This window comes from Nerophis lumbriciformis, linkage group LG29 (assembly GCF_033978685.3).
Source record: "Nerophis lumbriciformis linkage group LG29, RoL_Nlum_v2.1, whole genome shotgun sequence".
NCBI classification, from domain to species: domain Eukaryota; kingdom Metazoa; phylum Chordata; class Actinopteri; order Syngnathiformes; family Syngnathidae; genus Nerophis; species Nerophis lumbriciformis.
The window spans coordinates 34750922-34778213 of record NC_084576.2 but is presented as its reverse complement, the minus strand read 5'-3'; the positions used below and the strand labels follow the sequence as shown (position 1 = coordinate 34778213).

The window sequence follows — 27292 nt, the reverse complement described above, 5'->3', positions numbered from 1 at the left end:
CTGTATGTATACTTTTCACCCTCACATTTTCATAATAAATTCATAAAAGAAGCAAACTTCATGAATGTTTTTTGCGACCAACAAGTATGTGCTCCAATCACTACATCACAAACAAATAAGAAATGATCGTAAAGTCAAGACAGCCATGACATGATGTTCTTTACACGTGTACGTACACTTTTGACCACCACTGTATGAGTTGTGTTCATAAGTTGTGTCGTCTTCAAGGTCGTGTGACATGAAAACCTGCGTTTGCTTTCAACGTTCTGCTGTCTCTTGGCGTCCGTGAGCACACGGCGCTGCAACATTGGCGACCGAGAAGGTCAGGCCAGGACGGAGCAGACATCGCTGGACCTTCCAGGACCTGCGCCTGCCTGCCGCCCTCTGCTGGTTCAGGAGTGTCAGTAGCGATGGTGGGTCTGGTGAGAATACTGCGAGCTCTGCTGGGAGGAGGACGTGTATCCCATGGTGCTCTGAGGCTGAGTGGAACCTTGGATACTGCTTTGGTAGCCCAGCCGGGTAGTGGAGTGCTGAGAGAGAGAGAGAGGTGGGAGAAGAACAACAACATTTTAGACAACTAGATCAGTCTTTTTGAGACCAGGACACCTGCTGCTCACCAAACGTTATTCTGCTTTCAGGTGACATTTCGGGATGAAGATTAACCTTAACAGGTCAAATTCACTAAGTGATTCAATCATTTAGCCTCTAACAAATAACAACAGTACACATAAGGGTTGTGCAATATAGCTGTCAGGTTCAAACACCCATGACATCTATTAGACAAGACAAGAAGCAAAGGAATCACACAGAGACAGGATTCAATTTAGCTCAGGAGGAGAAACGTGTGGGGCTGCACACTCAGCTACAGAAGGCAGTCCCAATGCGCCCCTCCTTTATTTGGGCATTTTCTGATTACAAGGGGAGGTGGTCATAAACAGCTGCTGCACTCAGTCATAAACAGTTCAAAGAAAAGGTGCCTGGAGCGGTGTCAGGTTTCCCCCCCCTCTCCGCTTTGTAGACCTCGGGTCTTGACAAGGTCTTCCTGTGGCTGTCCAATAGATCAAAGAAACCGACACCTCCACGTCGCATCCCAGATCTGATAGCTCAGGCACAGCTCATTTTATTACCTATTCTGTGTTGTGTTTTATGTTGCACGATTGCACCAAGAAAAATTCCTAGTTTGTGAACCCGTTCTCAAATAATGGCAATAAAATGATTCTGATTCTGATTTTGATTCTGATTCTGGAGGTTTACAAGCGGTAGGCCTTTTGCTTGATAAGAACAAAGACAGCTTTTGTCTTCTCGCAGGGCAGCCTGAACTCATGGGAAAACAAGTTGTGTGATAACTTATACACAATTATTCTGACAATATCGGTACTGATAAAGAACCGCGTTACTAATTGATTGAAATCGGTACTATACTACCTTTGAAAAGTACCGGTATCGCTCTTTTCAATATTAGCAGAGTTAAAACCGCCCAGTTAGCGTCAACTAATGCAAGTGAAATGACTTTATTTGGGAACAAATTGCTACAATTGAAGTTGAATCTTTACCAAAAGTGTGTTTTACCTGCTTATCTGTGTACATGTATCCATACTTTTGCTTTTAGTACTTGTATTTTTCTTAAAGCAACCATAAATCATGAATCATTTAATACAATGTAAATAAAGCTTTTTATTATATTCTAACCTAATCTTTGATTAAAAGAGACTTTATGTAATATGGACAATTGTAAATTGTTCTTTGAGAGCAACAAGAAAAGTCTAATGTGTTTAATGCCTTTTAATTGATATTTTAACCATCTATTGTTGTTCAATAGGAAACATATGTTTATTGTATTGTAAGATTTTCTGTTCAAATAAAGTAAATATTGACATTTTTCGTAGTTCCCTTTATTTTGAAAAGTGCCGATATACATCTAGGTACTGGTACCAAATGATTGGTATAGGCACAACCCTAGTCCACATGCACGTTAGATTCCAGGTGTGCCGTCCACCACTGATACAAGTCAATGGAAGGTGATGATAGTTGTTGTGCTGGCAGAGGTGTCAGTCCATTGTAACTTAACAAGTGTGGTTTTGCAGCACGGTAGAGTAAAAGCCTCTTTGTCTGGGCATGTCCCCGCCTTTAGAGAATACATTCTTTGGATTTTGCACCATGTCCTCAGACGACTGCTGTCCTATCCAAGTCTGAGAGCATGAAGTGATGAAGCCTGCATGGTACCAAGTCTAAGGTCTGAACAGTCCAGTTCAACAGCATTAATCACTCGGTCTGGCCAGCATGTCTACTTGCAAGTTCAAAGACACAAATATCAAGTTCAAAGACACAAATATCAAGTTCAAAGACATAAATGTCAAGTTCGAAGACACAAATATAAACTTTAAAGACACAAATATCAAGTTCAAAGACAAAAATATCAAGTTCAAAGACAAAAATATCAAGTTCAAAGACACAAATATCAAGTTCAAAGACACAAATATCAACTTTAAAGACACAAATATCAAGTTCAAAGACAAAAATATCAAGTTCAAAGACACAAATATCAACTTTAGACACAAATATCAAGTTCAAAGACAAAAATATCAAGTTCAGACACATATCAAGTTCAAAGAAACAAATATCAAGTTCAAAGACAAAAATATCAAGTTCAAAGACAAAAATATCAAGTTCAAAGACACAAATATCAAGTTCAAAGACACAAATATCAACTTTAAAGACACAAATATCAAGTTCAAAGACAAAAATATCAAGTTCAAAGACACAAATATCAACTTCAGACACAAATATCAAGTTCAAAGACACAAATATCAAGTTCAAAGACACAAATATCAAGTTCAAAGACACAAATATCAAGTTCAAAGACACAAATATCAACTTTAAAGACACAAATATCAAGTTCAAAGACAAAAATATCAAGTTCAAAGACACAAATATCAAGTTCAAAGACAAAAATATCAAGTTCAAAGACACAAATATCAAGTTCAAAGACAAAAATATCAAGTTCAAAGACACAAATATCAACTTTAAAGACACAAATATCAACTTTAAAGACACAAATATATAGTTCAAAGACAAAAATATCAAGTTCAAAGACACAAATATCAAGTTCAAAGGTTCAAAGACTCAAAGACACAAATATCAAGTTCAAAGACACAAATATCAAGTTCAAAGACACAAATATCAACTTTGTTCAAAGACAAAAATATCAAGTTCAAAGACACAAATATCAACTTTAAAGACACAAATATCAACTTTAAAGACACAAATATATAGTTCAAAGACAAAAATATCAAGTTCAAAGGTTCAAAGACTCAAAGACACAAATATCAAGTTCAAAGACACAAATATCAAGTTCAAAGACACAAATATCAACTTTAAGGACACAAATATCAACTTTAAAGACACAAATATCAAGTTGAAAGACACACCAAGTTGAAAGACAAAAATATCAAGTTCAAAGACACAATTATCAAGTTCAAAGACACAATTATCAAGTTCAAAGACACAAATATCAACTTTAAAGACACAAATATCAAGTTCAAAGACACAAATATCAAGTTCAAAGACAAAAATATCAAGTTCAAAGACACAAATATCAAGTTCAAAGACACAAATATGAAGTTCAAAGACACAAATATAAAGTTCAAAGACACACATATCAAGTTCAAAGACAAAGACAAAAATATCACACAAATATCAAGTTCAAAGACAAAAATATCAAGTTCAAAGACACAAATATCAAGTTCAAAGACACAAATATCAAGTTCAAAGACACAAATATCAAGTTCAAAGACACAAATATAAAGTTCAAAGACACACATATCAAGTTCAAAGACACAAATATCAAGTTCAAAGACAAAAATATCAAGTTCAAAGACACATCAAATTCAAAGACACATATATCAAGTTCAAAGACACAAATATCAAGTTCAAAGACACACATCAAGTACAAAGACACACATCAAGTACAAAGACACACATAAAGTTCAAAGACACAAATATCAAGTTCAAAGACACAAATATCAAGTTCAAAGACATAAATATCAAGTTCAGAGACACAAATATCAAGTTCAAAGACAAATATAAAGTTCAAAGAAACAAATATCAAGTTCAAAGACACAAATATCAAGTTCAAAGACATAAATATCAAGTTCAAAGACACAAATATCAAGTTCAAAGACACAAATATCAAGTTGAAAGACACAAATATAAAGTTCAAAGACACAAATATCAAGTTCAAAGACACAAATATCAAGTTCAAAGACACAAATATCAAGTTCAAAGACACAAATATCAAGTTCAAAGACAACCGTTTTAAAAGGAACTGCATTCAAAGCTGTTCCTCTCACAATGTGTTACCTGGACAAATTCTACCACATTGCGGACTCGCAGGTAAAACTATGTGAATGAATAAAGGAAAAAACACGCACTCTCCAAAAAACTTAATCAAACTAAACTAAAGAGGTGCACGGCAAAAAGTGTAGTTAAAGAAAAAGCAAGACCAGCAACACTTCTAATCATTTTAATACAAACTAGCAAACACAGACCGCTTTGGAAAATGTCTTGGTCAGTCTGCAATTGTCAACAGGAAGTGATGCCCTTAAATAGTCACAGCTGTGCTCAATCAATCGACATAACAATCAATCAACAACAAATCAACAATGAAAGTGCACAAATAATAGACACAATGGAAAATTGTACGAAATAAATCAAAGACTCAGTACAGTATCATAGGAAAATAAATAAAATAATAATAATACAAATTAAAATATATATATTTTTTTACATTTAAAAAAAGATAAATGTTTCATCTTTTTAAATTTTATTTTATTTTTTAACATGATTTTTTTTTTTACTGCTTTATTTATTTTCCTATGATACAAATTCCACCCACAATGCAGACTCGCAGGTAAAACTATGTGACTGAATGTAGGAAAAAACATGCACTCTCCAGACAAAATGGAAAATTGTACAAAATAAATCAAAGACTCGGTACAGTATCATAGGAAAATAGAAAAATCATAGAAAAAAACAATTAAATAAATACTTTTTTTTTTAAAGAGTTAAATAATGTAAAAATTTAACATTTCTATAAAATGTAAAACTACTGTTTAAATGTGAAAAAATATGTTTTTCTATTTTTCTATTTTAATTGCTTTATTTATTTTTTCCTATGATACTGTACTGAGTCTTTGATTTATTTTGTACAATTTTCCATTTTGTCTGGAGAGTGCATGTTTTACCTGCAAGTCTGCATTGTGGGTGGAATTTGTTCAGGTAACAGTACAGTATCATAGGAAAATTAATAAAGCAGTAAAAAACAAAACAAAAACAAAAAACATAAGAAAAGTAAAATTAAAGATAAAATAAAATAAAATAAATAAATATTAAACTTTTTTATGTAAAAAAAATTGTTTTTTTAATTTTTAGTTATTTTATTTTTTTGTATTGCTTTTTATTTATTTTCCTATGATACTGTACTAAGTCTTTGATTTATTTTGTACAATTTTCCATTTTGTCTGGAGAGTGCATGTTTTACCTGCGAGTCTGCATTGTGGGTGGAATTTGTTCAGGTAACATGTAACAGTACAGTATCATAGGAAAATAAATAAAGCAGTAAAAAAAAAAAAAAAAAAAAAAAGATAAGAAAAGAAAAGTAAAATTAAAGATAAAATAAAATAAAATAAATAAATATTAAACTTTTTTTTATGTAAAAAATTTTTTTTTTTTTAATTTTTAATTATTTTATTTTTTGTATTGCTTTTTATTTATTTTCCTATGATACTGTACTGAGTCTTTGATTTATTTTGTACAAATTTAAATTTTGTCTTATATTTGTGCACTTACATTGTTGAAGTTGTTGTGATGTTGATTGATTGACCATTTAAGGGCATCACTTCCTGTTGACAATTGCAGACTGACCAAGACATTTTCCAAAGCGGTCTGTGTTTGCTAGTTTGTATTAAAATGATTAAAAGTGTTGCTGGTCTTGCTTTTTCTTTAACTACACTTTTTGCCGTGCACCTCTTTAGTTTTGTTTTATTACGTTTTTTGGAGAGTGCTTGTTTTTTCCTACATTCAGTCACATAGTTTTACCTGCGAGTCTGCATTGTGGGTGGAATTTGTTCAGGTAACAGTACAGTATCATAGGAAATTAAATAAAGCAGTAAAAAAAAAATAACATGTTAAAAAAATAAATAAAGTTAAAAAAATAATAATAATTGAAAAAAAATAATGAAACATTTATTTGTTTTTTATTGCTTTTTATTTATTTTCCTATGATACTGTACTGAGTCTTTGATTTATTGTGTTCAATTTTCCATGTTGTCTATTATTTGTGCACTTTCATTGTTGATTTGTTGTGATGTCAATTGATTGAGCACAGCTGTGACCATTTAAGGGCATCACTTCCTGTTGACAATTGCAGACTGACCAAGACATTTTCCAAAGCGGTCTGTGTTTGCTAGTTTGTATTAAAATGATTAGAAGTGTTGCTTTTTCTTTCAAAACAACGTGACTGAGCTACTGGGAGAATACATTTACAAACTGGGTTCATCAGGAGAATATTTAACATTTTTGAATGACACTTTTTATTAACTTGTTTGCTCTGATTCAACTCAAACCTCTACAGATACTTTGAGTTTGTGCTTTGCCAAAAAATAGCTTTAATCCACAATTTATTGATGAAAAAATTGCCCCTGAAATGATCAATGTTTAATATTTTGTACTACACTGTAATGTCTTTTCATTTGGAGTCAAATGTTCTATGAAGCACTTTGTCATCTAATCATTTACATTTGACTATTTTTGTTCAAATGAGGATTCACAACCTTATCTTTTTGAACCTGAATATACGGAGGATGAACTACTGCTTGTAGAAGCCAGCATGAAGAGAGACTGAAACGTGAGGTCGACGTGACTCGACACTGCAAATGTGGAACTTGGAGCCAAGCTATGCCAACATAAATGGAGTGCTTACCCAAATCAACAGGAAAAAAATACTTTTCCAGCCAGCTGGACCAAACGACCGAGTGTCCATTGAGTGAGTGACTATATTCTTGATCATGATACATGCAACACCGTACAACTACAACTAGCCGTGTACAAACAAAACCTGAAATGGTAAATAGGTTATACTTGTATAGCACTTTTCTAGGTATTCAAAGCGCTTTGACACTATTTCCACATTCACACACTGATGCATTTGAATTTGATCAGCTCACTGGTAACAAAAGGCTCCCAACTGATGAGATGTCAATAGTGTTGAGAATGAGGGTGGCACAGGATCAATAATGAGGACAAAGTAGGACATTGCCAGTGACAGCAATGTTGACATGTCCTGCTAGCATTTGCAGCTGCCTACTATCATAGAGTGGAAGTGTGGAACACATTTGTGGAGCTGTCTGACTGAGGTCGGCACAAACGGATGTTGACACAAGCAAAAGTGAGACTAAAACTAGCACATATTACACTATGGACTGGACTCTCACTATTATGTTAGATCCACTATGGACTGGACTCTCACACTATTATGTTAGATCCACTATGGACTGGACTCTCACTATTATGTTAGATCCACTATGGACTGGACTCTCACTATTATGTTAGATCCACTATGGACTGGACTCTAACAATATTATGTTAGATCCACTATGGACTGGACTCTCACTATTATGTTAGATCCACTATGGACTGCACTCTCACTATTATGTTAGATCCACTATGGACTGGACTCTCACACTATTATGTTAGATCCACTATGGACTGGACTCTCACTATTATGTTAGATCCACTATGGACTGGACTCTCTCACTATTATGTTAGATCCACTATGGACTGGACTCTCACACTATTATGTTAGATCCACTATGGACTGGACTCTCACACTATTATGTTAGATCCACTATGGACTGGACTCTCACACTATTATGTTAGATCCACTATGGACTGGACTCTCACTATTATGTTAGATCCACTATGGACTGGACTCTCACTATTATGTTAGATCCACTATGGACTGGACTCTCACACTATTATGTTAGATCCACTATGGACTGGACTCTCACTATTATGTTAGATCCACTATGGACTGGACTCTCACACTATTATGTTAGATCCACTATGGACTGGACTCTCACACTATTATGTTAGATCCACTATGGACTGGACTCTCACTATTATGTTAGATCCACTATGGACTGGACTCTCACACTATTATGTTAGATCCACTATGGACTGGACTCTCACTATTATGTTAGATCCACTATGGACTGGACTCTCACACTATTATGTTAGATCCACTATGGACTGGACTCTCACACTATTATGTTAGATCCACTATGGACTGGACTCTCACTATTATGTTAGATCCACTATGGACTGGACTCTCTCACTATTATGTTAGATCCACTATGGACTGGACTCTCACACTATTATGTTAGATCCACTATGGACTGGACTCTCACACTATTATGTTAGATCCACTATGGACTGGACTCTCTCACTATTATGTTAGATCCACTATGGACTGGACTCTCACACTATTATGTTAGATCCACTATGGACTGGACTCTCACACTATTATGTTAGATCCACTATGGACTGGACTCTCTCACTATTATGTTAGATCCACTATGGACTGGACTCTCACACTATTATGTTAGATCCACTATGGACTGGACTCTCACACTATTATGTTAGATCCACTATGGACTGGACTCTCTCACTATTATGTTAGATCCACTATGGACTGGACTCTCACACTATTATGTTAGATCCACTATGGACTGGACTCTCACTATTATGTTAGATCCACTATGGACTGGACTCTCACACTATTATGTTAGATCCACTATGGACTGGACTCTCTCACTATTATGTTAGATCCACTATGGACTGGACTCTCACACTATTATGTTAGATCCACTATGGACTGGACTCTCACACTATTATGTTAGATCCACTATGGACTGGACTCTCACACTATTATGTACTGCTGCTCACTGCTCCCCTCACCTCCCAGGGGGTGAACAAGGGGATGGGTCAAATGCAGAGGACACATTTCACCACACCTAGTGTGTGTGTGTGTGTGTGACAATCATTGGTACTTTAACTTTAACTTTTCATCCAACCTGATGGAGGGAAAGATAAATGCAGCAATGTACAGAGACATCCTGGATGAAAACCAATACTTCCCATTCAACCTGATGGAGGGAAAGATAAATGCAGCAATGTACAGAGACATCCTGGATGAAAACCAACACTTCCCATCAAACCTGATGGAGGGAAAGATGAATGCAGCAATGTATGGAGACATTTTGGCAGCAATTGGACGTGTATTGAATGTGACTGACCTGGTACTCTGACTGGTGCAGCCCAGGGCCTGAGGAGGCCCCAGAGGGCCCGATGCGAGCTTTTTTATTCTGGGGCCCCTGGTCTTGTCCATGCTGTAACCCTCCAGCTCCTGCAGTGCCATTGGTCTGGGTGGAGTTCTGCTGAGATGTGGCCTGCTGGGCTGCCGCTTGTTGCTGGTTCTGGTTCTGGTTCTGGTTCTGGCCTGTCGTCTGCTGGTGCTGTTGCGTCTGGTTCTGCAACAACAGGCGCCGTTATTGCCGTGACTTAAATAAGTCCCTTCTTGTCTCTCGCGGACACACACTTGTTGTTGTTGTTGTTGTTGTTGTTGTTGACTTTGGACTGACCATCGGCTGCACGACATCAAGGCCGCGGAACAGAGACACACTGCAGGCTTACACACACACACATGCATCCACAAAAAATATACGCCACACACACATACCCCAACGCCCTTGACGCGAATCCCTTGGGGGTGATGGACGGCTGAAGAGCTGCAGCCTGCCACCGTGGCCCCCCACTCCCTCCCCTGTGTTGCAAGTCTGGAGATGTATGTTGTGTTATAGTGTTTTCCCCACTCCAGATTGTATTTTTTTACTCATCCTTCCCCAGCGTTGACTTTTTTCCCGTCTTTTACGGGGCGCCTTGTGGCCACCCATCAGCGTTCCTGTTCTGTAACCCTGTACACTGTTTGTTTGTCTCATCTTGAACGGGTTTGTGCTGAAAACAAAGTTTCATTGTACTTGTGCAATGACAATAAAGACCTACCTACCTACTGTGGAGGATGCATATATGTTTAAGAGTTCTTTCTTTTAACGTAGCCATGTTTAGGGGAGCTAGTACTTTTCCTTTGTATATTCTACCAGTCTCTCTTTGTCTTCAGGTTGTCTGTTTAGTGTCTTAAACCATCAGGAATGTGAAACCAAACTCCCAAGTCTTCCTTATCAGTGTTGCGAGGGGGAGAGGGGGGCTTTCTTTATGTGAAAGAAGTTGGCTTTTCCGTTTGAATGTCAGATCAACTAGAGTAGCCGATAAACTGATCTCCTAAAGTTTTAGTAAAACTTGAAAATATTCCAATTCTGTCTTGATGGTCCTTCTTACTCAGCATATATGTCATCGAAAGAACTTGGGATTGACCAGTAACTTAGATTCCCTGGGAGGAAGAACTGGTCTGATGCAACACTACCTACCTACCTACCTACCTGTGGCTTAATTTCATGCAAGACACCTCCATTTGTGTTAATAAAGTTGTAAAAAAACACCTGGGTCTGTGTCCTATTCCTTAGAGTAGGACTCAATCACACTGTGTGAAGACACAACAGCCGAGATGTTCAATGTACACTGTTGATAACAATGTGTTTATACACCTTTACATTGGGGTATGTCCTTTGTTGATGTGCAAAGACGTTACTGAGTCTTGTATTCATGTTAGCATTGAAGATAGCTTTCACTCGTCAGTCCGTAAGTTTATCAAAATGTGGTTATCAATCACGTTTTTTTTTTAAATCATTTTAATTTACGAGGTTGTCATTATTACCACTTAGTGTTACATCCCTGACTACTAGTGTAACTAAAGAAGTGGAACAAGTGACCAACGAGTGCATTTGACGTAAACAAGCTACAGAAACACCTTAGTAACAGATTGTAAATCACATTACCAAAATAACGTGTAACTGCCAAAAAGAAGAGGACTTATAGGGGTGCCTTGAGGAACACCTCTGTTATGTAAATAACACATTTGGAGCCCAGTGTGTATTTGCATACAACAGGTGTGCACACACGTTTTCAGCAGGTGAGCTACTTTTTAAATGACCAAGTCGAGCCAATCTACATATATATGTATATATGTCTTAATAAGGTTATCCAAAAAATAGTGCTCGATACCGTAGTAGAGCGCAATATATGTATGTGTGGGGAAAAATCACAAGACTATTTCATCTCTACAGGCCTGTTTCATGAGGGGGGGTACCCTCAATCATCAGGAGATTTTAATGGAAGCATTCACATACCATGGTTTATATAGGGCACAGAGTGGGTGGGTACAGGCTGGCGTAGGGGCGTAGTGATTGGCTCATGTGTTACCTAGGAGGTGTTTCCGTCTATGGCGGCATGCTGTCACAATTTCGCTGCGCTTGTTGAGGGATGACAGGTCTGGACGGTAAATAATAAACAGTTTCTCTTTCAAGCATAGGTTGCATCTTTTATTACCACTATTGTAAGGTGTGCTGGATGCAAGAATTTGCCATGTTATTGAATATTCAACATTATTGTCTTTGAGGTCCCAAATGTGTTTGCTGAGTTCTGTGGTATTCCGCAGGTTTTTGTTCCTGAAAGAAGCCTTGTGATTGTTCCATCTGGTTTTGAACTCTCCCTCGGTTAATCCTACATATGTGTCGGATGTGTTAATGTCCTTGCGTGTTACCTTAGATTGGTAGACAACTGATGTTTGTAAGCACCCCCCGTTGAGAGGGCAATCAGGTTTCTTTCGACAGTTGCAACCTTTGTTGGTTTTGGAGTCGCTCTGTCCGGGGGCCGACGGCTCATTTGCAATTGTTTTGTTGTGGTTTGAGATGATTTGTCGTATATTGTTCATGCAGCTGTAGCTCAATTTAATGTTGTTCTTGTTGAATACTTTTCTTAGGGTGTTGTCTTTGGGAAAGTGTTTGTCAATCAGATTGAGGAATTTGTGTCCAATGTTAGTTGAGACGTTTTTGCTGTATGGGGGGTTGTACCAGATGATGTCGTTTCGTTTTCTGTTCTTTTTTGGCTGGTTTCCTGGCGTGGGTTCATAGGTGAGGGTGAAATTGTATCCGCTTTCATCAAGGGCTTTTTGGTACGGGGGGGTTGCTTGGTCAAATTCAGCTTTGCTAGATGACAGCATCGATAGCCTTTTATTGATTCCGGTAGGTATTCTTTTCGTGGTGGTGGGTGGGTGGTTGCTGTCATGGTGCACGTATTGGAGTGTTGTGTTGGGTTTCGTGAATGGTTGGTAGCTGTTATTTCTCAGGTTGAAAGTGACGTCAAGGAAGTTGACGGTTTGATGAAATAGTCTTGTGATTTTTTTCCCACACATACATATATATATATATATATATATATATATATATATATATATATATATATATATATATATATATATATATATATATATACACAAGCATGTTTCTTTCATGAAGACAAGAATATAAGTTGATGACTTGCATTGATAGGAATCAGACAGTAGTGATGATAACCTCCACATTTTACAATGGAGGAGAAAAAAAGTCCTCCTTTCTGTCCAATACCACATGAAAGTCTGTCATACTCCTTTTTATACACTTTACAAGAAATACATTGGCGGCAAACTCCCTAGCTTGCTAGCTTTCTGAGACTCTTATTTTGTTAGCGCAGGCAGGATGAAGCAGCACTTTTATTGTGAAGACAGGAACTGTGCAGTCAAGTCTGTAGACTTTTAACAGCAGGTACGGCGCAAGAATCTGTTGAAATAAAAAGTGTTTCTGGCCTTCCTGTCGGTCGTTTTTTCTCAATGTGTACTATCCACTTTAGCCGCCAGATGGCAGGAGAGTGTTGAATAAATTAAACTGTGTGTTTTTTGGCAATTCCAACTTTGACCACAGTGTCAGTTGCTATGTAGAGTGGCACTTGCCATCATTTTCAGCCATACTTGCCAACCTTGAGACCTCCGATTTCGGGAGGTGGGGGGTGGGGGGTGGGGGGCGTGGTTAAGATATATATATATATATATAAGAAATACTTGACTTTCAGTGAATTCTAGCTATATATTTTTTTATTACATATATATATATATATATATATATATATATATATATATATATATATATATATATATATATATATATATATATATATAAATAAATAAAAGAAATACTTGAATTTCAGTGTTCATTCATTTACACATACACACACATAACACTCATCTACTCATTGTTGAGTTAAGGGTTGAATTGTCCATCCTTGTTCTATTCTCTGTCACTATTTCAGAACACACACATTATACAAATATACATTATAAAATCAATAAGAAAACGGGAGCTCTAATTTGGGAGTCTGAATTAGGATCAGAAGTTCCTATATAAACATTGCGCACTCACGTCGCCTTTTTGTATTGATTACTGCAGCTGTGCCCTGGATTCATTCACAAATACAAACTACAACTCACAAACACTTTAGAGTTAGGCTCCACCATCAGAATGTGTACTTAAACTTATAAAGATCACATGGATATTATTCAGTGAGTTGATTCACCAAAACTAACCTGTTATACAGGAGGAAAAAGCACACAGGACGTTTCAATTGTTCACAGACTGGTCGCGCTCACCAGAATGACAAGACACTTCTGGTCTGCAGGTGATAGCATTCAATTGGGAAGAAACGCCCTACTGCCCCCTACTGACCAATGTGAATACTGATAAATGTGTAATGACAGCTCCAAAAACGAATTCAAACCACATAATCAAATAAATAAATCAACACCAAAATGTGACACATTATGGGTGGGTCACATATGCATGTACAGTAGATGGCAGTATTGTCCTGTTTAAGAGTGTCACAACATTGCTGTTTACGGCAGACAAACTGCTTTACGGTAGACGAAAACGTGACTGCTGTTGTTGTGTGTTGTTACCGCGCTGGGAGGACGTTAATGAAACTGCCTAACAATAAACCCACATAAGAAACCAAGAACTCGCCCTCCATCATTAGCTGTTTATATTGTGGGAAAGCGGACGTGAGAACAGGCTGTCGACACGTCACTCAGGTCCGCATGGAGCTGGAGGGGGCGTGGCCTCCAGCTCCGCCTGAATTTCGGGAGATTTTCGGGAGAAAATTTGTCCCGGGAGGTTTTCGGGAGAGGCGCTGAATTTCGGGAGTCTCCCGGAATATCCGGGAGGGTTGGCAAGTATGTTTTCAGCAGATTTCATTGCAAAACAATTAAGTCTCCTCTTCCTCTCACACGAGACCCACCCAGGAATGGGCCCATATGAATTCCTTCACTGCTGCATCTATGTACCTTATCTTATCAACATCCACACCAATGTGTCATGTGGGGTCTTAATAGTCCCATTGAAGTAAAACTGTCCAGGGTGATGCTGAGAAGAAGGAAGATTGTCAATGTGAACAATTACCTTTTCTGTTTTCTCCTCCGGTTCGTCTTCATTGAGAAACTCTCTCTTTGGGTATGGGATCTGGCACCCGGCAAACACACTGCAGGTGCAAAACACAGATAAGGGTCTGTTTTTTTCACAAGTACTGGACAACTAGGGCCCCACTGAACACTTGACTTTATAATCACAATTACATCTAAATGATAATAAACTCATGCAAAGCCCAAAAGCAGTGAAGTTGTCACGTTGTGTAAATGGTCAATAAAAAGAGAATACAACAAATCCTTTTCAACTTATATTCAATTGAATAGACTGCAAAGACAAGATATTTCATGTTTACACTGGTTATTTTTTTGCAAATATTAGCTCATTTGGAGTTTGATGCCTGCAACATGTTTCAAAAAAGCTGGCACAAGTGGCAAAAAAGACTGAGAAAGTTGAGGAATGTTCATCAAAGACTTATTTGGAACATCCCACAGGTGAACAGGCTAATTGGGAACAGGTGGGTGCCATGATTGGGTATAAAAGCAGCTTCCAGTCGTTCACAAACAAGGACGGGGCGAGGGTCACCACTTTGTCAACAAATGCCTGAGCAAATTGTTTAAGAGGAAGGAATTTAGGGATTTCACCATCTACGCTCCGTAATATCATCAAAAGGTTGAGAGAATGTGGAGAAATCACTGCACGTAAGCCATGATATTACACACCTTGGATCCCTCAGGCTCAACTGCATCAAAAAGGGACATCAGTGTGTAAAGGATATCACCACATGGACTCAGAAACACTTCAGAAAACCACTGTCAGTAACTACAGTTGATCGCTACATCTGTAAGTGCAAGTTAAAACTCTAATAAATAAATGATAAATGGGTTGTACTTGTATAGCGCTTTTCTACCTTCAAGGTACTCAAAGCGCTTCGACACTACTTCCACATTTACCCATTCACACACACATTCACACACTGATGGAGGGAGCTGCCATGCAAGGCGCTAACCAGCACCCATCAGGAGCAAGGGTGAAGTGTCTTGCTCAGGACACAACGGACATCACGAGGTTTTTATGCAAAGCCAAAGCCATTTATCAACAACACCCAGAAAGGCTTCAAAGCCAAAGCCATTTATCAACAACACCCAGAAAGGCTTCGCCGGGCCCGAGCTCATCTAAGATGGACTGATGCAAAGTGGAAAAGTGTTCTGTGGTCTGACGAGTCCACATTTCAAATTGTTTTTGGAAACTGTGGACGTGGTGTCCTCCGGACCAAAAAGGAAAAGAACCTTCCGGACTGTTCCAGGGTGAAAGTGTAAAAGTCAGCATGTGTGATAGTATGGGGGTGTATTAGTGGCCAAGACATGGGTAACTTACACATCTGTGAAGGCACCATTAATGCATGAAAGGTACATACAGCTTTTGGAGCAACATATGTTGTTAATCATGGACGCCCCTGCTTATTTCAGCAAGACGATGCCAAGCCAGGTGTTGAGAAGGGAGACTGTTGAACAACTTAAGCTGTACATCAAGCAAGAATGGGGAAGAATTCCACTTCAAAAATGTGTCTCCTCAGTTCCCAAACCTTTACTGAGTGTTGTTAAAAGGAAAGGCCATGTAACACACTGGTAAAAATGCCTTTTTTGCAATGTGTTGCTGCCATTACATTCTAAGTTCATGATTATTTGTTTCTCAGTGTGAACATGAAATATCTTGTCTTTGCAGTCTATTCAATTGAATATAAGTTGAAAAGGATTTGTTTTTATTGACCATTCACACAACGTGACAACTTCACTGCTTTTTGGCTTTCCAAGGACTAAATGACATCAGAATGGCCGTTTTTTTTCTCTTCCACCTCCTCCAGACTAAGAAAGAGTGAAATGTTGCCAAGTCTCACTCAGTGGTAGGTAAGGGCTCCTCCAGGAAGTAAGGGTCCTGCAGAGATTGTTCTGACGTGAGTCTTTTATTGGGGTCCATGGTGAGTAGTCTCTGCAGCTGAAGGCAGAACAAAAGTCACATGTATCTTCTTCTATTCTTCATATCAGCGCATGAAGGAAAACACAATGTGAGTCCTTACTTATTTACTTCAAATGTCACTACAATACTACACAAATGTTGTATGTTCCTTAGCTTTGAAGTTGGGATCAGGCTCTCCAAAAGTGTTCCAAAATCTGGGATTTCCATGGAACTTTCATGAAATGGAATAAGGAACAACGGGACAAGCGGCAGAAAATGGATGGATGGATGTAATCATCCATCCATCCATTTTGGGCCTGATCCGGATCATTCCTACACTCGTCAATGTGTGTGTGTGTGTGTGTGTGTGTGTGTGTGTTCTTGTATTTCTAGCCTTCTTGAGACATGAAGAAGGAAAAGTATCTTCCATATGAGGAGTGATGACATAAATCAATAACATTGCATCTAATAGACAATGTCTCATTTGCACCCCCTGCTGGTCAACATGAGGGTGGTCCCAAAAAGAAGGGATGTTTCAAATTGACTGTGTGTCGCTTTTAAAAGTGCTCCCCCCTCTGGTCAACATATGAAATAACAAGTGTGTGTAAGAAATTGAAATGCGACCCCTTTGGCCAAATTTAATAAAAAAAAAAAAATAATATGAATATAGAGACATACTGTAATAACTTGAAGTATATAATGAAGATTAAAAACCAATTACCGTATTTTTCGGACTATAAGTCACAGTTTTTTTCATAGTTTGTACGGGCACCAGTGCAATTTAAAAATGTTTTTTTCCTTCTTTATTATGCATTTTCGGCAGGTGCGACTTATACTCCGAAAAATACGGTACAAACAAAAAATTAAAAATTTACTAAAAGCAGTCTTTTTCTCAAAAAGTGTCGACTTTTTCTTATAAAATTGGGGAAAAAATGTCTCATATTCCTTCTGTTTCTGTAATATTGCAATATTTTCTCGTAAAGTTGTTCATTTTTAATGTAAAATTATTACTTTTTAATGCAAAATGCTGACATTTGTCATATAAAATTCAGACTTTTGTCACAATATTGCCAATTTTTTTGTTGTTCTTGTAAAATAGTGACATTTTTTTGAGTAAAATTATGACTTTTGTCATAATTTTGCAGAGTAAAATTCAGATTATTGTTATAATATTGCCGACATTCCAACGTTTTCTTATAAAATTGTGACATTTTTTGAGTAAAATTATGACTTTTGTCATAATTTTGCAGAGTAAAATTCAGATTATTGTTATAATATTGCCAACATTTCAAAGTTTTCTTATAAAATTGTGACATTTTTTGAGTAAAATTCAGATTATTGTTATAATATTGCCGACATTTCAAAGTTTTCTTATAAAATTGTGACATTTTTTTGAGTAAAATTATGACTTTTGTCATAATTTTGCAGAGTAAAATTCAGATTATTGTTATAATATTGCCAACATTTCAAAGTTTTCTTATAAATTGTGACATTTTTTGAGTAAAATTATGACTTTTGTCATAATTTTGCAGAGTAAAATTCAGATTATTGTTATAATATTGCCAACATTTCAAAGTTTTCTTATAAATTGTGACATTTTTTGAGTAAAATTATGACTTTTGTCATAATTTTGCAGAGTAAAATTCAGATTATTGTTATAATATTGCCAACATTTCAAAGTTTTCTTATAAAATTGTGACTTTTGTCGAGCAAAATTACAACTCATTTCATAAAATTGCCAACATTTTAAGCTTTTCTAGTAAAATTCCAACTTTTATCATAATATTGCACAAATGTCCAGTTTTTCTTGTAAAATGTTGACCTGCACCGAGTAAAATGAGGACTTTTATTATAATACTGCCATAATTCTAAGTTTTTCTTGTGAAATTGTGACCTTTTTCTTGTGAAATTCCAACTCATTTTTCACAACAAGCTTTTTTTTATATGTGCATAGTATGTATATATTATTAATGTTGTAAATACACTTCTTTATATATCTAGAAAGGCTGGTCCTAAAGAGGGAGGCATTTTTCTCAGGTCTCAAGAAAGTCATAAATACTCAAGAAAGTCATAAATACAAGAATGTGTGTGTGTGTGTGTGTGTGTGTGTGTGTGTGTGTGTGTGTTCTTGTATTTCTAGCCTTCTTGAGACATGAAGAAGGAAAAGTATCTTCCATATGAGGAGGTGTGAACAAGTGATGACATAAATCAATAACATTGCATCTAATAGACAATGTCTCATTTGCACCCCCTGCTGGTCAACATGAGGGTGGTCCCAAAAAGGAGGGATGTTTCAAATTGACTGTGTGTCGCTTTTAAAAGTGCTCCCCCCTCTGGTCAACATATGAAATAACAAGTGTGTGTAAGAAATTGAAATGCGACCCCTTTGGCCAAATTTAATAAAAAAATAAAAAAATAATATGAATATAGAGACATACTGTAATAACGTGAAGTATATAATGAAGATTAAAAACCAATTACCGTATTTTTCGGACTATAAGTCACAGTTTTTTTCATAGTTTGTACGGGCACCAGTGCAATTTAAAAATGTTTTTTTCCTTCTTTATTATGCATTTTCGGCAGGTGCGACTTATACTCCGAAAAATACGGTACAAACAAAAAATTAAAAATTTACTAAAAGCAGTCTTTTTCTCACAAAGTGTCGACTTTTTCTTATAAAATTGGGGAAAAAATGTCTCATATTCCTTCTGTTTCTCTAATATTGCAATATTTTCTCGTAAAGTTGTTCATTTTTAATGTAAAATTATTACTTTTTAATGCAAAATGCTGACATTTGTCATATAAAATTCAGACTTTTGTCACAATATTGCCAATTTTTTTGTTGTTCTTGTAAAATAGTGACATTTTTTTGAGTAAAATTATGACTTTTGTCATAATTTTGCAGAGTAAAATTCAGATTATTGTTATAATATTGCCGACATTCCAACGTTTTCTTATAAAATTGTGACATTTTTTGAGTAAAATTATGACTTTTGTCATAATTTTGCAGAGTAAAATTCAGATTATTGTTATAATATTGCCAACATTTCAAAGTTTTCTTATAAAATTGTGACATTTTTTGAGTAAAATTCAGATTATTGTTATAATATTGCCGACATTTCAAAGTTTTCTTATAAAATTGTGACATTTTTTTGAGTAAAATTATGACTTTTGTCATAATTTTGCAGAGTAAAATTCAGATTATTGTTATAATATTGCCAACATTTCAAAGTTTTCTTATAAATTGTGACATTTTTTGAGTAAAATTATGACTTTTGTCATAATTTTGCAGAGTAAAATTCAGATTATTGTTATAATATTGCCAACATTTCAAAGTTTTCTTATAAATTGTGACATTTTTTGAGTAAAATTATGACTTTTGTCATAATTTTGCAGAGTAAAATTCAGATTATTGTTATAATATTGCCAACATTTCAAAGTTTTCTTATAAAATTGTGACTTTTGTCGAGCAAAATTACAACTCATTTCATAAAATTGCCAACATTTTAAGCTTTTCTAGTAAAATTCCAACTTTTATCATAATATTGCACAAATGTCCAGTTTTTCTTGTAAAATGTTGACCTGCACCGAGTAAAATGAGGACTTTTATTATAATACTGCCATAATTCTAAGTTTTTCTTGTGAAATTGTGACCTTTTTCTTGTGAAATTACAACTCATTTTTCACAACAAGCTTTTTTTTATATGTGCATAGTATGTATATATTATTAATGTTGTAAATACACTTCTTTATATATCTAGAAAGGCTGGTCCTAAAGAGGGAGGCATTTTTCTCAGGTCTCAAGAAAGTCATAAATACTCAAGAAAGTCATAAATACAAGAATGTGTGTGTGTGTGTGTGTGTGTGTGTGTGTGTGTGTGTGTGTTCTTGTATTTCTAGCCTTCTTGAGACATGAAGAAGGAAAAGTATCTTCCATATGAGGAGGTGTGAACAAGTGATGACATAAATCAATAACATTGCATCTAATAGACAATGTCTCATTTGCACCCCCTGCTGGTCAACATGAGGGTGGTCCCAAAAAGGAGGGATGTTTCAAATTGACTGTGTGTCGCTTTTAAAAGTGCTCCCCCCTCTGGTCAACATATGAAATAACAAGTGTGTGTAAGAAATTGAAATGCGACCCCTTTGGCCAAATTTAATAAAAAAATAAAAAAATAATATGAATATAGAGACATACTGTAATAACGTGAAGTATATAATGAAGATTAAAAACCAATTACCGTATTTTTCGGACTATAAGTCGCAGTTTTTTTCATAGTTTGGCCGGGCTCCAGTGCAATTTATATATGTTTTTTTCCTTCTTTATTATGCATTTTCGGCAGGTGCGACTTATACTCCGAAAAATACGGTACAAACAAAAAATAAAAAATTTACTAAAAGCAGTCTTTTTCCTCACAAAGTGTCGACTTTTTTCTTATAAAATTGGGGGAAAAAATTCTCATATTCCTTCTGTTTCTGTAATATTGCAATATTTTCTCGTAAAGTTGTTCATTTTTAATGTAAAATTATTACTTTTTAATGCAAAATGGTGACATTTGTCATATAAAATTCTGACTTTTGTCACAATATTGCCAATTTTTTTGTTGTTCTTGTAAAATAGTGAAATTTTTTTGAGTAAAATTATGACTTTTGTCATAATTTTGCAGAGTAAAATTCAGATTATTTTTTATAATATTGCCAACATTCCAAAGTTTTCTTATAAAATTGTGACATTTTTTGAGTAAAATTAAGACTTTTGTCATAATTTTGCAGAGTAAAATTCAGATTATTGTTATAATATTGCCAACATTTCAAAGTTTTCTTCTAAAATTGTGACATTTTTTGAGTAAAATTATGACTTTTGTCATAATTTTGCAGAGTAAAATTCAGATTATTGTTATAATATTGCCAACATTTCAAAGTTTTCTTATAAAATTGTGACATTTTTTGAGTAAAATTCAGATTATTGTTATAATATTGCCAACATTCCAAAGTTTTCTTATAAAATTGTGACATTTTTTGAGTAAAATTCAGATTATTGTTATAATATTGCCAACATTTTAAAGTTTTCTTATAAAATTGTGACATTTTTTGAGTAAAATTATGACTTTTGTCATAATTTTGCAAAGTAAAATTCAGATTATTGTTATAATATTGCCAACATTTTAAAGTTTTCTTATAAAATTGTGACACTTTTTGAGTAAAATTATGACTTTTGTCATAATTTTGCAGAGTAAAATTCAGATTATTGTTATAATATTGCCAACATTCCAAAGTTTTCTTATAAAATTGTGACATTTTTTGAGTAAAATTCAGATTATTGTTATAATATTGCCAACATTTTAAAGTTTTCTTATAAAATTGTGACATTTTTTGAGTAAAATTATGACTTTTGTCATAATTTTGCAAAGTAAAATTCAGATTATTGTTATAATATTGCCAACATTTTAAAGTTTTCTTATAAAATTGTGACACTTTTTGAGTAAAATTATGACTTTTGTCATAATTTTGCAGAGTAAAATTCAGATTATTGTTATAATATTGCCAACATTTCAAAGTTTTCTTATAAAATTGTGACATTTTTTGAGTAAAATTCAGATTATTGTTATAATATTGCCAACATTCCAAAGTTTTCTTATAAAATTGTGACATTTTTTGAGTAAAATTATGACTTTTGTCATAATTTTGCAGAGTAAAATTCAGATTATTGTTACAATATTGCCAACATTTCAAAGTTTTCTTATAAAATTGTGACATTTTTTGAGTAAAATTATGACTTTTGTCATAATTTTGCAAAGTAAAATTCAGATCATTGTTATAATATTGCCAACATTTTAAAGTTTTCTTATAAAATTGTGACATTTTTTGAGTAAAATTATGACTTTTGTCATAATTTTGCAGAGTAAAATTCAGATTATTGTTATAATATTGCCAACATTTCAAAGTTTTCTTATAAAATGGTGACATTTTTTGAGTAAAATTCAGATTATTGTTATAATATTGCCGACATTTCATAGTTTTCTTATAAAATAGTGACATTTTTTTGAGTAAAATTATGACTTTTGTCATAATTTTGCAGAGTAAAATTCAGATTATTGTTATAATATTGCCAACATTTCAAAGTTTTCTTATAAAATTGTGACATTTTTTGAGTAAAATTATGACTAGTCATAATTTTGCAGAGTAAAATTCAGATTATTGTTATAATATTGCCGACATTTCAAAGTTTTCTTCTAAAATTGTGACTTTTGTCGAGCAAAATTACAACTCATTTCATAATATTGCCAACATTTTAAGCTTTTCTAGTAAAATTCCAACTTTTATCATAATATTGCACAAATGTCCAGTTTTTCTTGTCAAATGTTGACCTGCACCGAGTAAAATGAGGACTTTTATTATAATACTGCCATAATTCTAAGTTTTTCTTGTGAAATTGTGACCTTTTTATTGTGAAATTCCCACTAATTTTTCACAACAAGCTTTTTTTTATATGTGCATAGTATGTATATATTATTAATGTTGTAAATACACTTCTTTATATATCTAGAAAGGCTGGTCCTAAAGAGGGAGGTCTCAAGAAGGTCATGAATACAAGAATGTGTGTGTGTGTGTGTGTGTGTGTGTGTGTGTGTGTGTGTGTGTGTGTGTGTGTGTGTGTGTGTGTGTTCTTGTATTTCTAGCCTTCTTGAGACATGAAGAAGGAAAAGTATCTTCCATATGAGGAGGTGTGAACAAGTGATGACATAAATCAATAACATTGCATCTAATAGACAATGTCTCATTTGCACCCCCTGCTGGTCAACATGAGGGTGGTCCAAAAAAGAGGGATGTTTCAAATTGACTGTGTGTCGCTTTTAAAAGTGCTCCCCCCTCTGGTCAACATATGAAATAACAAGTGTGTGTAAGAAATTGAAATGTGCCCTTTTTGGCCAAATTTAATAAAAAAATAAAAAAATAATATGAATATAGAGACATACTGTAATAACGTGAAGTATATAATGAAGATTAAAAACCAATTACCGTATTTTTCGGACTATAAGTCGCAGTTTTTTTCATAGTTTGGCCGGGCTCCAGTGCAATTTATATATGTTTTTTTCCTTCTTTATTATGCATTTTCGGCAGGTGCGACTTATACTCCGAAAAATACGGTACAAACAAAAAATAAAAAATGTACTAAAAGCAGTCTTTTTCTCACAAAGTGTCGACTTTTTTCTTATAAAATTGGGGGAAAAAATTCTCATATTCCTTCTGTTTCTGTAATATTGCAATATTTTCTCGTAAAGTTGTTCATTTTTAATGTAAAATTATTACTTTTTAATGCAAAATAATGACATTTGTCATATAAAATTCAGACTTTTGTCACAATATTGCCAATTTTTTTGTTGTTCTTGTAAAATTGTGACATTTTTTTGAGTAAAATTATGACTTTTGTCATAATTTTGCAGAGTAAAATTCAGATTATTGTTATAATATTGCCAACATTTCAAAGTTTTCTTATAAATTGTGACTTTTGTCGAGTAAAATTACAACTCATTTCATAAAATTGCCAACATTTTAAGCTTTTCTAGTCAAATTCCAACTTTTATCATAATATTGCACAAATGTCCAGTTTTTCTTGTAAAATGTTGACCTGCACCGAGTAAAATGAGGACCTTTTATTATAATACTGCCATAATTCTAAGTTTTTCTTGTGAAATTGTGACCTTTTTCTTGTGAAATTCCCACAAATTTTTCACAACAAGCTTTTTTTTAATATGTGCATAGTATGTATATATTATTAATGTTGTAAATACACTTCTTTATATATCTAGAAAGGCTGGTCCTAAAGAGGGAGGTCTCAAGAAGGTCATAAATACAACAATGTGTGTGTGTGTGTGTGTGTGTGTGTGTGTGTGTGTGTGTGTGTGTGTGTGTGTGTGTTCTTGTATTTCTACCCTTCTTGAGACATGAAGAAGGAAAAGTATCTTCCATATGAGGAGGTGTGAACAAGTGATGACATAAATCAATAACATTGCATCTAATAGACAATGTCTCATTTGCACCCCCTGCTGGTCAACATGAGGGTGGTCCCAAAAAGAAGGGATGTTTCAAATTGACTGTGTGTCGCTTTTAAAAGTGCTCCCTCCTCTGGTCAACATATGAAATAACAAGTGTGTGTAAGAAATTGAAATGCGCCCCCTTTGGCCAAATTTAATAAAAAATAAATAAATAATATGAATAAAGAGACATACTGTAATAACGTGAAGTATATAATGAAGATTAAAAACCAATTACCGTATTTTTCGGACTATAAGTCGCAGTTTTTTTCATAGTTTGGCCGGGCTCCAGTGCAATTTATATATGTTTTTTTCCTTCTTTATTATGCATTTTCGGCAGGTGCGATTTATACTCCGAAAAATACGGTACAAACAAAAAATAAAAAATTTACTAAAAGCAGTCTTTTTCTCACAAAGTGTCGACTTTTTTCTTATAAAATTGGGAACAATTTTTTTCATATTCTTTCTGTTTCTGTAATATTGCAATATTTTCTCGTAAAGTTGTTAATTTTTAATGTAAAATGATTACTTTTTAATGCAAAATAATGACATTTGTCATATAAAATTAAGACTTTTATCACAATATTGCCAATTTTTTTGTTGTTCTTGTAAAACTGTGACATTTTTTGAGTAAAATTATGACTTTTGTCATAATTTTGCAGAGTAAAATTCAGATTATTGTTATAATATTGCCAACATTTCAAAGTTTTCTTATAAAATTGTGACTTTTGTCGAGTAAAATTACGACTCATTTCATAAAATTGCCAACATTTTAAGCTTTTCAAGTCAAATTCCAACTTTTATCATAATATTGCACAAATGTCCAGTTTTTCTTGTAAAATGTTGACCTGCACCGAGTAAAATGAGGACTTTTATTATAATACTGCCATAATTCTAAGTTTTTCTTGTGAAATTGTGACCTTTTTCTTGTGAAATTCCCACTAATTTTTCACAACAAGCTTTTTTTTATATGTGCATAGTATGTATATATTATTAATGTTGTAAATACACTTCTTTATATATCTAGAAAGGCTGGTCCTAAAGAGGGAGGTCTCAAGAAGGTCATAAATACAAGAATGTGTGTGTGTGTGTGTGTGTGTGTGTGTGTGTGTTCTTGTATTTCTAGCCTTCTTGAGACATGAAGAAGGAAAAGTATCTTCCATATGAGGAGGCGTGAACAAGTGATGACATAAATCAATAACATTGCATCTAATAGACAATGTCTCATTTGCACCCCCTGCTGGTCAACATGAGGGTGGTCCCAAAAAGAAGGGATGTTTCAAATTGACTGTGTGTCGTTTTTAAAAGTGCTCCCCCCTCTGGTCAACATATGAAATAACAAGTGTGTGTAAGAAATTGAAATGCGCCCCCTTTGGCCAAATTTAATAAAATAAAATAAAAAAATAATATGAATATAGAGACATACTGTAATAACGTGAAGTATATAATGAAGATTAAAAACCAATTACAAACAAAAATAAAACATTTACTAAAAGCAGTCTTTTTCTCACAAAGTGTCGACTTTTTTCTTATAAAATTGGGAAAAAAAGTTCTCATATTCCTTCTGTTTCTGTAATATTGCAATATTTTCTCGTAAAGTTGTTAATTTTTAATGTAAAATTATTACTTTTTAATGCAAAATGGTGACATTTGTCATATAAAATTCAGACTTTTGTCACAATATTTTGCTTTGTTGTTCTTATAAAATTGTGACATTTTTTGAGTAAAATTATGACTTTTGTCATAATTTTGCAGAGTAAAATACAGATTATTGTTATAATATTGCCAACATTTCAAAGTTTTCTTATAAAATTGTGACATTTTTTGAGTAAAATTATGACTTTTGTCATAATTTTGCAGAGTAAAATTCAGATTATTGATATAATATTGCCAACATTTCAAAGTTTTCTTATAAAATTGTGACTTTTGTCAAGTAAAATTACAACTCATTTCATAAAATTGCCAACATTTTAAGCTTTTCTAGTAAAATTTCAACTTTTATCATAATATTGCACAAATGTCCAGTTTTTCTTGTAAAATGTTGACCTGCACCGAGTAAAATGAGGACTTTTATTATAATACTGCCATAATTCTAAGTTTTTCTTGTGAAATTGTGACCTTTTTCTTGTGAAATTCCAACTCATTTTTCACAACAAGCTTTTTTTTATATGTGCATAGTATGTATATATTATTAATGTTGTAAATACACTTCTTTATATATCTAGAAAGGCTGGTCCTAAAGAGGGAGGTCTCAAGAAGGTCATAAATACAACAATGTGTGTGTGTGTGTGTGTGTGTGTGTGTGTGTGTGTGTGCGTGTGTGTGTGTTCTTGTATTTCTAGCCTTCTGGAGACATGAAGAAGGAAAAGTATCTTCCATATGAGGAGGTGTGAACAAGTGATGACATAAATCAATAACATTGCATCTAATAGACAATGTCTCATTTGCACCCCCTGCTGGTCAACATGAGGGTGGTCCCAAAAAGGAGGGATGTTTCAAATTGACTGTGTGTCGCTTTTAAAAGTGCTCCCCCCTCTGGTCAACATATGAAATAACAAGTGTGTGTAAGAAATTGAAATGCGACCCCTTTGGCCAAATTTAATAAAAAAAAAAAAAAAATTATATGAATATAGAGACATACTTTAATAACGTGAAGTATATAATGAAGATTAAAAACCAATTACCGTATTTTTCGGACTATAAGTCGCAGTTTTTTTCATAGTTTGGCCGGGCTCCAGTGCAATTTATATATGTTTTTTTCCTTCTTTATTATGCATTTTCGGCAGGTGCGGCTTATACTCCGAAAAATACGGTACAAACAAAAAATACAAAATTGACTAA

General features: G+C 34.4%; 1 protein-coding gene across 2 annotated transcripts in view; it reads right to left on the bottom strand.

Moving 5' to 3' along the window:
• Window positions 1-255: 255 nt before the first annotated feature.
• The window catches only part of cdk19 (cyclin dependent kinase 19), a 140222-nt gene continuing 113185 nt past the window's right edge, over window positions 256-27292 (bottom strand). For both annotated transcript variants that reach the window (XM_061924430.2, XM_061924429.2), the window contains 4 exons: window positions 16357-16454; window positions 14496-14574; window positions 9354-9587; window positions 256-530 (listed from right to left, as the gene is read on the bottom strand). In XM_061924430.2, coding sequence (XP_061780414.1) covers window positions 402-530; window positions 9354-9587; window positions 14496-14574; window positions 16357-16454 — 540 coding nt within the window. In that variant the 3' untranslated portion in view covers window positions 256-401. The remainder of the gene's footprint in view (window positions 531-9353; window positions 9588-14495; window positions 14575-16356; window positions 16455-27292) is intronic.